Raw genomic sequence first — 14,665 nt, forward strand, 5'->3', positions numbered from 1 at the left:
CCCCTAGACCAACTTTATTTATTTCTTAACACAAGATCTAAAAAGAGAGGAAAAGAAGAGGGGGTGGGGGCCGAGGGGGAAGACTGCACCAGAGCATCACTCTGAAACATTGGATACTAAGGAAAACTTAAATTAAAACACTATGAGAAAGGAAGACTAAATGCTAGCTACATACAAGTTAAAGATAATTTTAAGTGCTTTATTAAAAAGGAGAACTTTAGGTATTTAAAACATTTCTATGACTATAAAAGTGTTCTATCACCTTCACCTTCATTAGGAAAGGCTATTATAGCCTTTTTTTTTTAACTTCTCAGGTAATTATGAACCTTGATTCACTGTTCTTATCGCAAATTCTATTATTTAGTTTATTGACAATCAGATGAACACTGGAAGACTTCAATTATTTTGAGTAGTATTCCAAAGTAGGGCAATTTACTGGTATGTCCTAGCAATGGAAGAACTACACAATTCATTTCTAAAGAAAAGACAATAATGCGGTAAGAATAAAATCCTACAGCCTTAGTTTAAAAGGTAGCAACATGTGTGATTCCCCCTCTATCATCTACTAGGAAGGAAGGAATAATTGGACTATCCACTAAGCATCCATTCTTCCTAAAGTATTGCTCACCAGAAAAATGACATAGGAAGGGAGGTACATTAACATAATAAGAAAGTTTCCTAACCCTGACACCAGTGTATAAAAATGACCGTGGCTTTAACATTTCTATACCTCCCTAAATGCGAGAAAGGAAAAGAAAAAATCCATGATACCTTTTCAATAACTTGAAAAAGAGATTTCCATTTCAGTTCCACCTGAAAGGGAAAGAGGAGTTAGAAACAGACTGATAGAAGGAATAGCCAAACTTTTTACAAATAAATGAAGTCACATGTAACGACTATAAAACAACAAAAATCTGTTGCTAATGCAATTTGAAAAGTATGACATGACAGAAGTTACCTCTATATCACCAAGGGACTATCATCTTCACACACTTCCTGAATACCTACCAATACCTACCAAGAACTCACACACTTTCCAAATCATAAGACAGCGTTTATCTTTGGGTTGACGAGTTACTATGAAGAAATCATTCACATCAACCTTCATGGAGGTCTAGTTATGCTTATAAGTAACTAGTGTGTCAGTGAAAACTATTACTTATTATTTTGGTCACCTGCAGGGCTTCACTGCTCTGGGCTAATTTTTTTCCAGTAGAAAGAGCAAGACAGAGAGAGAAACAGGGAGACAAATCATGGCATCAAAGCCTGCTTCACTGTGGTGACGGGTAGGCTTGAACATGGTTCATACAAATGGTGCTATCCAAACAAGTTATCCTGCTGGCCTCCTTCAAGTTGCCAAAAGATTTACGAGTCATACCTCGGTTAGATCATCCAAGACATCTTTTCTTTCCATATCACTGTCACAGCAACGGAGGGCACTGTATAAAATGTCCACCAGGAAATCTGCATCCTGCCTTGGATCTTCATTTAGCCAACCAATTAGTTTCTGATATAAAAACTGCACCGCAGGATTCCTCTGTGCAAGGCTGGCTATTTCAAGAGGCTTGGTGTTGACAACATTCTGCTTTTCATCACCTAGCAGCACTTTAAATACTTGGGTGGAAGAGAAAGAGTTCAGCAAAGTGGAAAGGAACCTTAGATGTTGCTCTGACTTGTGTTCATTGACATAATTAATACTCATCCCTGCCAGCTTACAGACTAATTCTTCCAAAGGCTTTTTCCTGAGCGGAGAAATTAGATCTGAACAATTTTGAGTAAATTCAGAGCTTACACTGTTCTCTCCTTCTGAGGATGCCCATTTTTCATTCTCTTTCTTATTTTCAGGCAACTCATCAGCAAATCTAACCTTGCCAACTTTTTTTTTACTGGACTTCAATGCGCTCTTTGGCTTCTGAAGGACCTGCAGGAGGTTAGATACACCCAGAACAGAGTTCGCGTCAGCATCTGGCTCACTGATTTTCTCAACACAGATGTCTGACAGTCTTTCCCAGAACTTCAGCAGCACTTTCTCCAGGCTGTGAGCTGTTTTACCATCTTTTTCCACATCTGCTTTGGTTTCCCATGAATTTAAAGTTTCTGCCAGATGATTAAATAGCTCTCCATCTTGCAATTTTGGATCGTCAAGAACTGAATCAACAAAAGGAATCAACTAAAAGAGAAGGTCAAAGTATAAAAACTCAGCTTTCAGGAGGAAAGAAAACTTAAATAATTTATTTGTAAAATATGATACTATTATTAATAAAAAGTAATATTTCTACAATATGTATACTAAGTAATTTGGGAACCTGTATTTCCCCAGAGCTCTGAAAAGAGTTAAGACAAAAGTCATTTACATATCAAAAATGATACATTTTACCAGCTTTTTTAAATTTATTTATTTATTTATTTATTTATTACCAGAGCACTGCTCAGCTCTTGCTTATAGTGTGCTAGGGACTAAACGTGACATCTCTGATGCCTCAGGCCTGAAAGTCTTTTTGCATAACCATTATAGCCAGCCCCAGAATTTGTTTTTAACAATATAACTGATCGAGATTACTGGTCATTAACAAATTCATTTTTTTAAATAATTTTTTATATTCATTCCTTTATGTTTCCCTTGTTTTATTGTTGTAGTTATTATTCTTGTTGTTGTTATTGATGTCACTGTTGGATAGGACAGAGAGAAATTGAGAGAGGAGGGGAAGACAGAGAGGGAGAGAGAAAGATAGATACCTGCAGGCCTGCTTCACCACCTGTGAAGCAACTCTCCTGTAGGTGGGGAGCCGGGGGCTTGAACCAGGATCCTTATGCCGGTCCTTGCGCTTTGTGTGAAATGCGCTTAACGTGACAGGCGCTTAACCCACTGCACTACTGCCTGACTCCCCAAATACATTTTTTTAGAATTTATTTATTTATTCATTCATAAGAAAGATAAGAAAGAACCACAGGGGAGTTACTTCACAGGCGGTGAAGTAGGTTTGCAGGTGTCTTTCTCTCACCCTCTGTGTCTTCCTCATTTCTCTCTATCCTATCTAACAATGACAACATCAGTAACACCAACAATAACAACAACAACAACAATAAAAAAAACAAGGGCAACAAAAGGGAAAATAAATAAATATTAAAAAATTAAAATAAAGAAAGAACCAGACATCATTCTGGTACATGTGCTGCTGGGGATAGAACTCAGTACGTCATGCTTAAGAGTTCAATGCTTTATCCACTGCATCACTTCCTGGACCACCAATACATTTTTTTTTTTTTGTATCCTCTGAACTTGATTCAAATTTTCTGCTTTATTCTACATCAATAGGTTGTTTTCGCCAGGCTGGCTTCACGGGTGGGTTACAGACGACCCGGGACTCATGGCTGGATTGTACGCAGTATCTCTTTATTCATGCAGGACGCAGCGCAATCTATACCAAGCTAAGCTAAACTAAAAACTACAATCTTGTCCTTATAAATATACTAGCCCAGTAGGGTGGGAACAGGATGTGACACAGAGAGGGTGGAGAGAAAAGTGACTGGTGAAAATCAGGGTATGACAAGGAGAGGGGGTGGAGCAGGTGAGAATTCTACCACTAAACCACCAATGCCCTGGAGGGAAGGTGGTGCTTGTTAACACAGGTTATGTATAGAATGAAGTGGTTATGTAAATAGAATGCAGTGTTAAGCAGGGGGGATTAAAACCAAATGAAACAGAAGGGGTTTTTAGAAGCATACCAACAATAGGTAACACATATAACCCACAGAATTCATAAATCTTAAATTATTTTTTTAATATTTATTTATTTTTTCCCTTTTGTTGCCCTTGTTTTATTGTTGTAGTTATTACTGTTGTTGTTATTGATGCTGTCATTGTTGGATAGGACAGAGAGAAATGGAGAGAAGAGGGGAAGATAGAGAGGGGGAGAGAAAAACACCTGCAGCCCTGCTTCGCTGCTTGTGAAGCGACTCCCCTGTAGGTGGTGAGCTAGGAGCTCAAACCAGGATCCTTGCACTTTGCACCATGTGCGCTTAACTTGCTGTGCTACCTTCTGACTCCCATAAATCTTAAATTATCAAGATAAAAATTAACTGAAAGGTCAGGGAGATAGCACAATTGTTATGCAAACAACTGTCCTGCCTAAGTCTGCAATGCTCTGGGAAGGAAGGAAGGAAGGAAGGAAGGAAGGAAGGAAGGAAGGAAGGAAGGAAGGAAGGAAGGAAAAGGAGGTGAGGGAAGGAGAGGAAGAAAGGACAAAGGGGGGGGTGAGGAAAGAAAGGAGAGAAAGGAAGATAGGGAGAAAGAAATGAGGAAGGGAGTGAGAGGGAAGAAGGGAAAGAAGAAACAAAAATAAAATTAAAAGAGAAAAGATAAGGCACTAAAAGGTCAAGTAAGATGTGAGTTTACATGATTTCATTAATGAATCTCATACCACAAGGAACCATATTCCAGAACCCTCTCTCATCACTGATTATGGGTCAAACACAATTACGAACAAAAGTATAAATGTAGGTGCACCTGAGAGGTAATTAATATGGTTACATAGCATAATTTCAACTTGATACAAAAATTCCCAAACAGCATATTCTAAATCTTTTAAATTTTTTTTTTAATTATCTTTATCTATTGGATAGAAACAGCCAGAAATTGAGAGGGAAAGGGGAGATAGAGAAAGACACTTGCAGCCCTGCTTCACCACTCGTGAAGCTTTCCCTCTGCAGGTGGGGACCGGGGGCTCGAACCCAGGTCCTTGAGCACTGTAACATGTGCACTCAGTCAGATGCACCACCTCCCGGCCCCTCTTACTTTGCACTTTAACTGCTTATAATAGTCAGGGTTAATACATCCAGAGACTGATTAGTACTCAGATGTTACAGGTTGTTCTAGCAACTGACAGTATAGAATTGTTATCTAATCAGAAATATACATTACTCAATTCTTGTTATAAAATAAAAATTTTCCAAGAAAGTCTAAAGAAAGGACAAGAGGATAGAATAAGCTTGAAGAAAGCGTGGAAAGGGTCCAGGTGGTGGTGCACCTGGTTGAGTGCACGTTACAGTGCGCAAGGACCCAGGTTCAAGCCCTCGGTCCCCACCTGCAGGGGGAAAGCTTCACAAGTAGTGAAGCAGGGCTGCAGGTGTCTCTCTGTCTCCCTCCCGTTGTATCACCCCCTTCCCTCTCAATTTCTGACTGTGTCTATCCAACAAATAATAATAACAATAAAAAGATTTTTTTAAAAAGTGTGGAAAGGGCCATATTTCAGATTATAAATACCTGATCATTGAGGAGCATCTCTTCAATGTCTTCCTCCCCTAGGTTTTGTTGCATTATAAAACGTAAGCATTCAAAAAAAGCAGAGATCACTGCTGAGCTCTCGGAAAGGCTGGTTTTGGTTCTCTCTGTTGATAGCCTAAAAGTAGAAAGTAAATGAGGCTTACTGTTTGATGGAGACATAAACAAACAAACTAAAGACATGGGAGAGGCATCATAACTGAAGAAGAGGATTTTTAATATATATATATATATATATATATATATGATTCTTAAACTGAAAACTAGTAACAACATTGATTAGAATATGAAAAACAGTATTTTCACAAAAGCGTCAACAACACATCTTTGTTATTTTATCCATGAACCAATCCGCAGACAAATTTGACAGAGAGCTACCTACAGATAAGAGGGTAGTATAAGAGGGTGGGGGTAGATAGCATAATGGTTATGCAGAGACTCTCATATGCCTGAGGCTCCAAAGTCCCAGGTTCAGTCCCCCGCACCACCATAAGCCAGAGCTGAGCAGTGCTCTGGTTGAAAATAAATAAATAAATAAATAAATAAATAATAAAAATTTAGGGAGTTACATATTAGAAAAAAAAGAGGGTAGTATAAGAAAATTTTCATTCACTAATGCAACTGTGCGCTTTTTATTTATTAAGCTCAACAAATAGACTAACTTGTTTTAATCTATTCTTACTTAATTTTAGTTATATTTATATATCTAATCATATACATTAAACCCTGAATGGAAACACAGATCCTCTCTCTCTCAATTTCAATCTTTCCATCTTATAGACCTTGAACCTTACTTTCATCTGTGAGCTACCATTAAAGCCTTGAAAGCACCTAAGAAAGGAATTCCAGGTCTAACTCCCTGAGAACTTGAATACTGTTTAGTAAGCAACAAAACATTTGGGGGTAAATTAAATAAGAAAGACAATAGAATACATTATTCTACTGATTCATGAAGAGGAAAATCTCTTTCACTTTTAAGTATCAAGAATTTTAAAATCTCTTACCCTGTAACTAGAGAGGTGAGAAAATTTTTGAAGAAATCCAACTTTGGATCTGTAATGGACTGAGGGAGCTTGCTGATAAAAGGCAGAAGGTAAGGATATATGATAGTTGCCAGGCCCCGACCACCTTCACGAACTACAGCTGACAGCTTGGGAAACACACTTTTTTTTGCATTCACATGAAGCCAGCAATCCTGAGCAAAGAAAAGTTAATAATAAACCTATTTCCCCCAATTCAAAGAGAAGATTCATAGACTCTCAAAAATAAAAAAGTTCTACCTTACAGCCTTGGAGTTGGTGACCGAGTTTGATCTCTGGCAATGCATGTGCCAGAGTGATACTCTGGTTCTCTCTCATCAATAATTTGGAAGATAAAATAAAGCAATAAGACAAAATAGGTTAGTGGTCCGAGGGATGGTGCAGTGGATAAAACAACTGGATTCTCAAGCATGAGGTCCTGAGTTCAATCCTGGGCAGCACATGTACCAGAGTGATGTATGGTTCTTTCTCTCTCTCCTATCTTTATCATTAATATATAAATAAATAAAATCTTTAAAAAAAAAAAAAGGTTCAGACAGGACTAGATAGCATAATGGTTATGCAAACTGACTCTCATGCCTGAGGCTCCAAAGTCCCAATTCAATCCCCTGCACCACCATAAGCCAGAGCTGACCAGTGCTCTGGTAATAATTAATAATAATAATAATAATAATAATAATAATAATAATAATAATAATGTCTGGTGGCAGTGTAGCAGATTAAGCGCACTTGGCGCAAAGTGCAAAGACCTGCATAAGAATCCCAGTTTGAGTCCCCAGCTCCCCACCTGCAGGCGAGTCACTTCACAAGCGGTGAAGCACGTCTGCAGGTGTCTTTCTCTCCCCCTCTCTAACTTCCCCTCCTCTCTCCATTTCTCTCTGTCCAATCCAACAACAACGACATCAATAATAACTACAACAATAAAACAAGGGCAACAAAAGGAATAAATAAATATTTTAAAAAATAATAATAATAGGTTCTAAAAATATCCCCATTAAAACACTGACATTGGAGCCATGCAATGGCACACCTACTTAAGTGCTCACATTAAAGTGCAAGGACCCAGGTTCAAGCCCCTGGTCCCCACCTGCAGAAGGAAAGTTTCATGAGTGGTGAAGCAGGGCTGCAGGTCTCTCTCCTCCCTCTCAATTCAATAGTAAAAATATTAAAAGAGGGAGTCGGGCGGTAGCGCAGCGGGTTAAGCGCAGGTGGTGCAAAATACAAGGACCGGCGTAAGGATCCTGGTTCAAGCCCCTGGCTTCCCACCTGCAGGAGAGTCATTTCACAAGCAGTGAAGCAGGTCTGCAGGTGTCTAACTTTCTCTCCCCCTCTGTCTTCCCCTCCTCTCTCCATTTTTCTCTGTCCTATCCAAGAACAATGACATCAATAACAACAACAATAATAACTATGACAATAAAAAACAAGGCCAACAAAAGGGAAAATAAATAAAATTTTTAAAAAATTAAAAGAAAAAACCATGACATCATACAAAATTTATTACATATAGTAATTTCAAATGTCACACATTTCCCGTACAATATTGGCCAGAAATATCTATCTACTTTAAATTTTTTTAATTTAAAAACTGGAACTGGAAGAACTCACCAAGTAAGACATGTGTGCACCTGTTCGTGTACAAAGTCCTGGTTCAAGTTCTAGTACCACATGGAAGGTGCCATGGCACCAGAGGCAACTCTGACACTGTGGAGCCACACACACACACACACACACACACACACACGCACACACCCTAGTGAAAATGTGGTCTGGGAATAGTGAAATCACACATGCACAAAGACCCAGCTCATCAAGACAAACAAGTGTTTTTGTTTTATTTCTTTTTCCTATAAAAATCTCTTTTCTAAAAAGGATGGCAAGGCTTAATCTTAAATATGATGCTGACAGGCTGACTTCATGAGTTTACAAGTTTAGTGAGCAATAGCTAAACTAAAAGCAAAGTAAAATTAAATAAGAATAATATAAATAAATAGTAAAAAAAAAGTTTATGCTATCTTATAGTCACTTAAAATTTTACAGGAAAACTTTGGGTAGAACATTTTATTCACAAGAAAGGCTTTTTTTTTTTTTTTTTTTAGTAATTTTTAGATATTATAACCTGATAGGATCTTTGATATACCTAAGGCTTCTGAAATACAGCTAAGAAGACAAGGATTCCTGGTGGATTACCTCAATAGTTGTAAGCACATACCTCAATAGTTGTCAGTGTATACAGCACAGCTTCCCAGAGAGCGGGGCACACAGTGGGGTCACTGTCATCAATGCTAAGCAGAACTGATGGGCTCACTTTGGGTGCTTCAGCCCTCATCAGATGTGGGATACGCTGACACAAAGCAGAAACTAACTCAAAGTAAGCTGAGCGGATCTAATAGAAAAAACAAAATGAGTATCTGAATTAAGAGACCAGATAAGCTCCCCCCAAAATTTTTTTCATTTACGATAATGGTAGATAAATTATTTGCAATAACCCTCCCATTGATAAAAACTAAAAAAGCTAGAAAATACACTAGATAGGGGAGCCTGTGGGTGGCTCACCTGGTAAAGCACATTACTATTTAGTATGGGCAAGGATGCAGGTTCAAGTCCCAGGCCACCACATGGGAGCAACTGTGGGGTGGACGCTTCTCTAACAGTGGAGCATTCTCTTCTCTTTCTCTCTCTCCTGCTGTCTCTCACCCTTTATCTAAAGAGAATGGACTTTGCAAAATTTTCCTAAGAGAGCTCACATGACTGAAAAGCCATCATGGATTAGCAAAATTAAAATTAAAAGCAGAAAGAATTTTTCTTTTCTTTTCTTCCTTTCTGTCTTTTTTTTTTTTTTTTTAATACAAATTGCTTATTGACAGTGGCAGGCAGGTCATCCTGACGAGGGCCGGTGGTGGAACAGACATCTGAGACCTGCGGGCCTCACGCTCGAACTCCAGGAGCGCGAGCACGTCACACTCCCGCACAGGGCCCTTGACGTTGCGGATGATGGAGCGGCTGGTGTCGTCCTTGAACTCCACGTGGACCTGCGTGCACTCCACGTGGACCTGTGTGCACTGTCCCTACGAGCCGGTCTGGCCCCGCACCTTGGTGACCATGGCCAGTTTGATAGGCTACATGCGACTGGTGTTCATGATGGCATCGTGGTGGCAGTGGGACTAAGAATTTCTTTTCTTTTTTTTTAATATTTCGTTTAAATGGGTATGGAAGATAACATAGTGGTTATGCAAAAAGACTTTCATAACTTGAGTCTCTGAAGTTCCAGGTTCAATCCCCAGCACCATCACAAGCCAGAGCTGAGCAGTGCTCTGGTTTGTATATCTCTCTCTCATTCACTGATTTATTTATTTATATCAGAGGACTGCTCAGCTCTGGCTTATTTATGGTAGTGTGGGGGACTGAACCTGAGACTCTGGTGCCTCAGGCACTAGTTTCTTAGCAATAACTATTATGCTATCTACTCCTGCCCCTTATTTATTTATTTTTACCAGAGCACTGCTTAGCTCTGGCTTATGTTGGTGCAGAGGATTGAACCTGAGACTTTTAAGTCTCAAGTATGAGAGCCTTTTTGCATAGCCACTATGTTGTCTCCTCCACCCTAAATTTTTTTGGAGAGTGGGGGGGCTTGTTGCCTAAGACTATCACTAGGGGTTGGTACCAGCACATTGCTCCTGGCGGCCATTCCCCCCTTTTTCTTTCTTTCTTTTTTTTTTTTTTTGATAAGACAGAGAAAAACTGAGAGAAGAGGAGAAGACAGAAAGGGAGAGAGATAGACAGACACCTGCAGACCCGCTTCACTGCTCGTGAAGGATGGCCCCTACAGGGGGAGAGTAGGGGCTCTAACTTGGGCCCCTGTAACTAGGTGCTCCACTGCCCACCTGCCCGACACCCACAATTTCTTTACTGAATCAAACTCATACAAAGTCAAATAAGCCTGAAATAAAAGACACCATGAATCACCACAAGTAGGAAAAATGATAACACTGTAATGGAACTTTAAATCTTACAGTTAGGGGATCAGGAGAAAACTCACCCAGTACAACACAAAACATACACATGAGGGACTGGGTTCAGCTCCATGGATGCTGGAGCAGTACTGCGGAATCTCTCCTCTCTGTGGGTCATCATTTTACCTTTCTCTCTCTCCCTTCCTACCCAATAATAACAGTAGTAGCAGTAGAAATAGTAGTAGAGGGGAATCGGGCAGTAGCGCAGCGGGTTAAGCACACATGGCGTAAAGCGTAAGGACCTGAGTTAGGACCCCGGTTCAAGCCCCCAGCTCCCCACCTGCAGATGATTTGCTTCACAGGCGGTGAAGCAGGTCTGCAGGTGTCTCTCCTTCTCTCTTCCTCTCTGTCTTCTCCTCCTCTCTCCACTTCTCTCTGTCCTATCCAACAACAGCAATAATAACTACAACAATAAAACAACAAGAGCAACAAAAAGAATAAATAAATAAATAAATAAATAAATAAATATTAAAAAAAAAAAAAGAAAGAAAGAAATAGTAGTAGGAAATTGGGCCAGGGAGGCAATTCCACAGTATTGTGGAATTATGTGTGCAAGGCCCTGGGTCCACTTTCTGGTGTCACATGAGACAATATTATGAGTTACACAGTCCCTAATAAATATATTTATCATGGCTATATTTAAAGATACCAAAGTTTAAAAAGAAAGAAAGAAAGAAAGAAAGAAAGGAGGGAGGGAGGGAGGGAGGGAAGGAAGGAAGGAAGGAAGGAAGGAAGGAAGGAAGGAAGGAAGGAAGGAAAACACTGAATGGGAAACGATCTTAGAAGAAGTCAGGAAAATGAACCAAGCGTAATTCCTACACTAAAAATGAGAGAATAAAAAGTCAACTTCATCAACAAAGGGCCCAGATTCAATCACCAACACCACCATAAGAAAGAAAAAAAAAGAGAAAAAGAGGGGAAAAAAAAAAAAGGAGGAGGGAGGGTGAAGGAAGGGGAGGAGTAAGAAGTGAGGAGGAATGGAATTCACTTCATATTTTACACAGCATCTGAGATACACCTAAAAAGAGAATTAGTGGACTGAATGTTAGAGCAAAAGTAGACATAAAATAGCATAAAAAGATGAGAAACACCAATGATAACATAAGAGACACAGAATGAAAAAGTATAACATTACAATCAGAATCCCAAAAGAGAAAGAAAAAATAAAGCAGATAAATTATCTGAAAAGATAAAGTGAGCTAATGAAACATAGCAATCTACAGATTCAAGAAATCCTAAAATCCCAAGAAAGATACATTAAAAAGAAACCCACAGGGAGTTGGGCAGTAGTGCAGCGGATTAAGTGCAAGTGGCCCAAAGCACAAGGACCGGCGCAAGGATCGTGGTTACAGGCCCCGGCTCCCCACCTGCAGGGGAGTCGCTTCACAAGCAGTGAAGCAGGTCTGCAGGTGTCTATCTTTCCCCATCTCTGCACTCCCCTCTTCTCTCCATTTCTCTCTGTCCTATCCAACAACAATGACATCAATAATAATTACAACAATAAAACAACAAGGGCAACAAAAGGGAATAAATAAATAAATAAATAAATAAATATAAAATTTTTTTTTAAAAAGAAAGAAACCCACACATGGTACAATTGTAAATGTTATCATCAAGGAAGAAGACTGATAACCATAAAATATGGTTTCAATAACAACAATCTAAATAAATCTTTTAACTGCCTGAGAGATGTTACAGTGGATAAAGCACTGGACTCTCAAGCATGAAGTCTCAAGTTTGATTCCCAGCATTGTATGTGCCAGAAAGATGCTCTGAATCTCTCTCTTCTCTCTCACTCTCTAAGAAATAAAGTCAATCTCTTCTAAAAAGATTAGTCTTATTTAATACATACAACAGAAAGGGAGATTCACATGAGACAGAGAGAGAACAAGCTAGACCACCACTCTGGCAGAAGAGGGACTACGGATCAAACTGGGACTTAAGGCATGCAAGTCCAATACTCTAATCAGTTGAGTTAATTCTCTGGCTACTCACACCAACAACCTTAAAAAAAAAAAAAAATATATATATATATATATATATATATATATTGTTCATTAATGAGAAAGGAGGAGAGAAAGAACCACACATCAGTCTGGCACATGTGCTGCTGGGGATTGAACTCAGGACCTCATGCTTAAGAGTCCAATGCTTTATCCTCTGCACCACCTCCCAGACCACATCCAACAACCTTATGGTGAATGATGTCATTCACCTCTAAATCTGACATCCCAATAACTAATGAAAATCAGAAAATGCAGAACTTTCTTTGGTGAAACCACAAAGATATGCTGCAGAGTTTTCAGCATAAAGTATAAACTAACACAACTAGGAAGAAAGAAGAACCAGAGAAAGTCTTTAAATAAAAGGATTAAGATACCTGAGGTATACTGTGTTTTCCATACTTCCAAAACTTATTATGTGATAAAAGATTCTTAAATTTCTCTTCCAATGACTCGAGTTCAGTATCAGGTAAGAGACAAAGCAACTTCTTTAATGCCAATAAGGAACAAGTTACAACTCGATAGAATTTAGCATCTCTTTCTTCTTCTGGAACAGTTCTTGATGTGAAAGAAAATAAAACACATGTAAGGACTGAGAATAAGTCAGACTACTCCACTGACACCTTTATTTTCAATGTTTTATCAATGAATACCTACTAATATTTTGTTTCTATATTATATCTTCCCAGTGCTAAATAACTCCCCTCTAAAGATATACATAGATTCTAATCACATTTTTTTTTCTTAACTAGTACCAGGCAAAAGTAGATAAAAAACAAAGGGGCGTTGGGCGGTAGTGCAGTGGGTTAAGCACAGGTGGTGCAAAGCGCAAGGACCAGCTGAAGGGTCCTGGTTTGAGCCCCTGTATCCCCACCTGAAGGGGAGTCACTTCACAGGAGGTGAAGCAGGTCTGCAGGAGTCTATTTTTCTCTCCCCCTCTGTCTTCCCCTCCTCTCTCCATTTCTCTCTGTCCTAGCCAACAATGACGACATCAATAACAACCACCACCACAACAATAAAACAAGGGCAACAAAAGGGAATAAATATTTAAAAAGATAATAAAAAATAAAGTGGCCTAAAACAAGTGTGTTAAGTATACCTAGGGACTCTCAATGTATCTAAGATTATCTTCTATTGGAGGTACCTAATAGTTTGTTTAAAAAGAAAGAATAAGGGAGTTGAGATGTAGCGCAGCGGGCTAAGCGTACATGGCGCAAAGCAAAAGGACCGGCATAAGGATCCTGGCTCGAGCCTCCAGCTCCCCACCTGCAGGGGAGTCACTTCACAAGCAGTGAAGCAGGTTTGTAGGTGTCTATCTTTCTCTCCCCCTCTCTGTCTTACCCTCCTCTCTCCATTTCTCTCTGTCCTATCCAACAACAATGACATCAGTAATAACAATAATAACTACAACAATAAAACAAGGGCAACAAAAAGAAATAAATAAAATCTTTAAAAAAGAAAGAAAGAATAAAAATGAAACATTTTACTATTCTTTCAAAAGTACTACTCATAGTTCCTCAACTATTTAAATGTCAGCCAGATTTTAAACAAGGAGAGAAAGGGGAAAAAATACAAGGTGAAACTTGGGTGTGGTGTATTACACCAAAGCAAAGGGCTCTGAGGGAGGGGAGGAAGGGACGAGGAGAGGACACTGGAATCCCCAGTTCATGATGACGAAAAGGACCTAGGGTTTGGGGAGATAGGGCAATGGTTACGCAGACACACTTCTATTATGCCTGAGGCACCAAAGGTCCCAAGTTCAATCCCCAGTACCACCATAAGCCAGAGCTGGGCAGAGTGCTGGCAAAATAAATACATAAATAACCTAAGGCAGGGGCAGAAGTGTTTGCAGGCACCCTTCATGGGGAAATGAAAAATTGTAGCTATGTGTCAGCAACTGTACTATAAGTCATTATCCCCCTAGTCACATGATCTGAATAAAATAAAAAATGGTTCCTTTATGACCGCCAAAAGATAAATGTAAAAAAAAAAAAAAAATCTAAAAACATCTCTTCCGAAAAGAACCAAATGTGTTCTTTCCTAAACAGTCCAAGTTAAATAGCAGGAGAAGGCCTTCTTCATAAGCACCCTTTCTGTGTGCTTGCATGTGTGTCCTATCCTCTCTGCTGTTTTCCCCTTCCTTAAAAGTTCTGGTGTTTGGAGGACTACATGATGGAAACAAGTGTGAGAAGTATGGATTTTTGACTTGTCTAGTTCAATGTTGTTACAGATAAAAAGTAAACTTGAAATATCTGGGGTTTTCCTGGACACTATGTACACACATGCATGTGTGGATGTCTCTCCACTCTCTCTCTCTCTGGGTGTATTTTT

General features: G+C 39.3%; 1 protein-coding gene and 1 pseudogene across 1 annotated transcript in view; both read right to left on the reverse strand.

The window, feature by feature from the left end:
• The window catches only part of LTN1 (listerin E3 ubiquitin protein ligase 1), a 70,904-nt gene that overhangs the window by 35,458 nt on the left and 20,781 nt on the right, over positions 1-14,665 (reverse strand). Inside the window, exons 6-11 of the mRNA XM_060198575.1 lie at positions 12,712-12,892; positions 8,531-8,704; positions 6,286-6,476; positions 5,264-5,399; positions 1,379-2,170; positions 772-813 (exon numbers count right to left, since the gene is read on the reverse strand). Of these exons, the coding sequence (XP_060054558.1) occupies positions 772-813; positions 1,379-2,170; positions 5,264-5,399; positions 6,286-6,476; positions 8,531-8,704; positions 12,712-12,892 (1,516 nt within the window). The remainder of the gene's footprint in view (positions 1-771; positions 814-1,378; positions 2,171-5,263; positions 5,400-6,285; positions 6,477-8,530; positions 8,705-12,711; positions 12,893-14,665) is intronic.
• On the reverse strand, positions 8,718-9,458 carry LOC107522819 (small ribosomal subunit protein eS28-like; annotated as a pseudogene).

Source organism: Erinaceus europaeus, chromosome 9, assembly GCF_950295315.1.
Source record: "Erinaceus europaeus chromosome 9, mEriEur2.1, whole genome shotgun sequence".
Taxonomy (NCBI): domain Eukaryota; kingdom Metazoa; phylum Chordata; class Mammalia; order Eulipotyphla; family Erinaceidae; genus Erinaceus; species Erinaceus europaeus.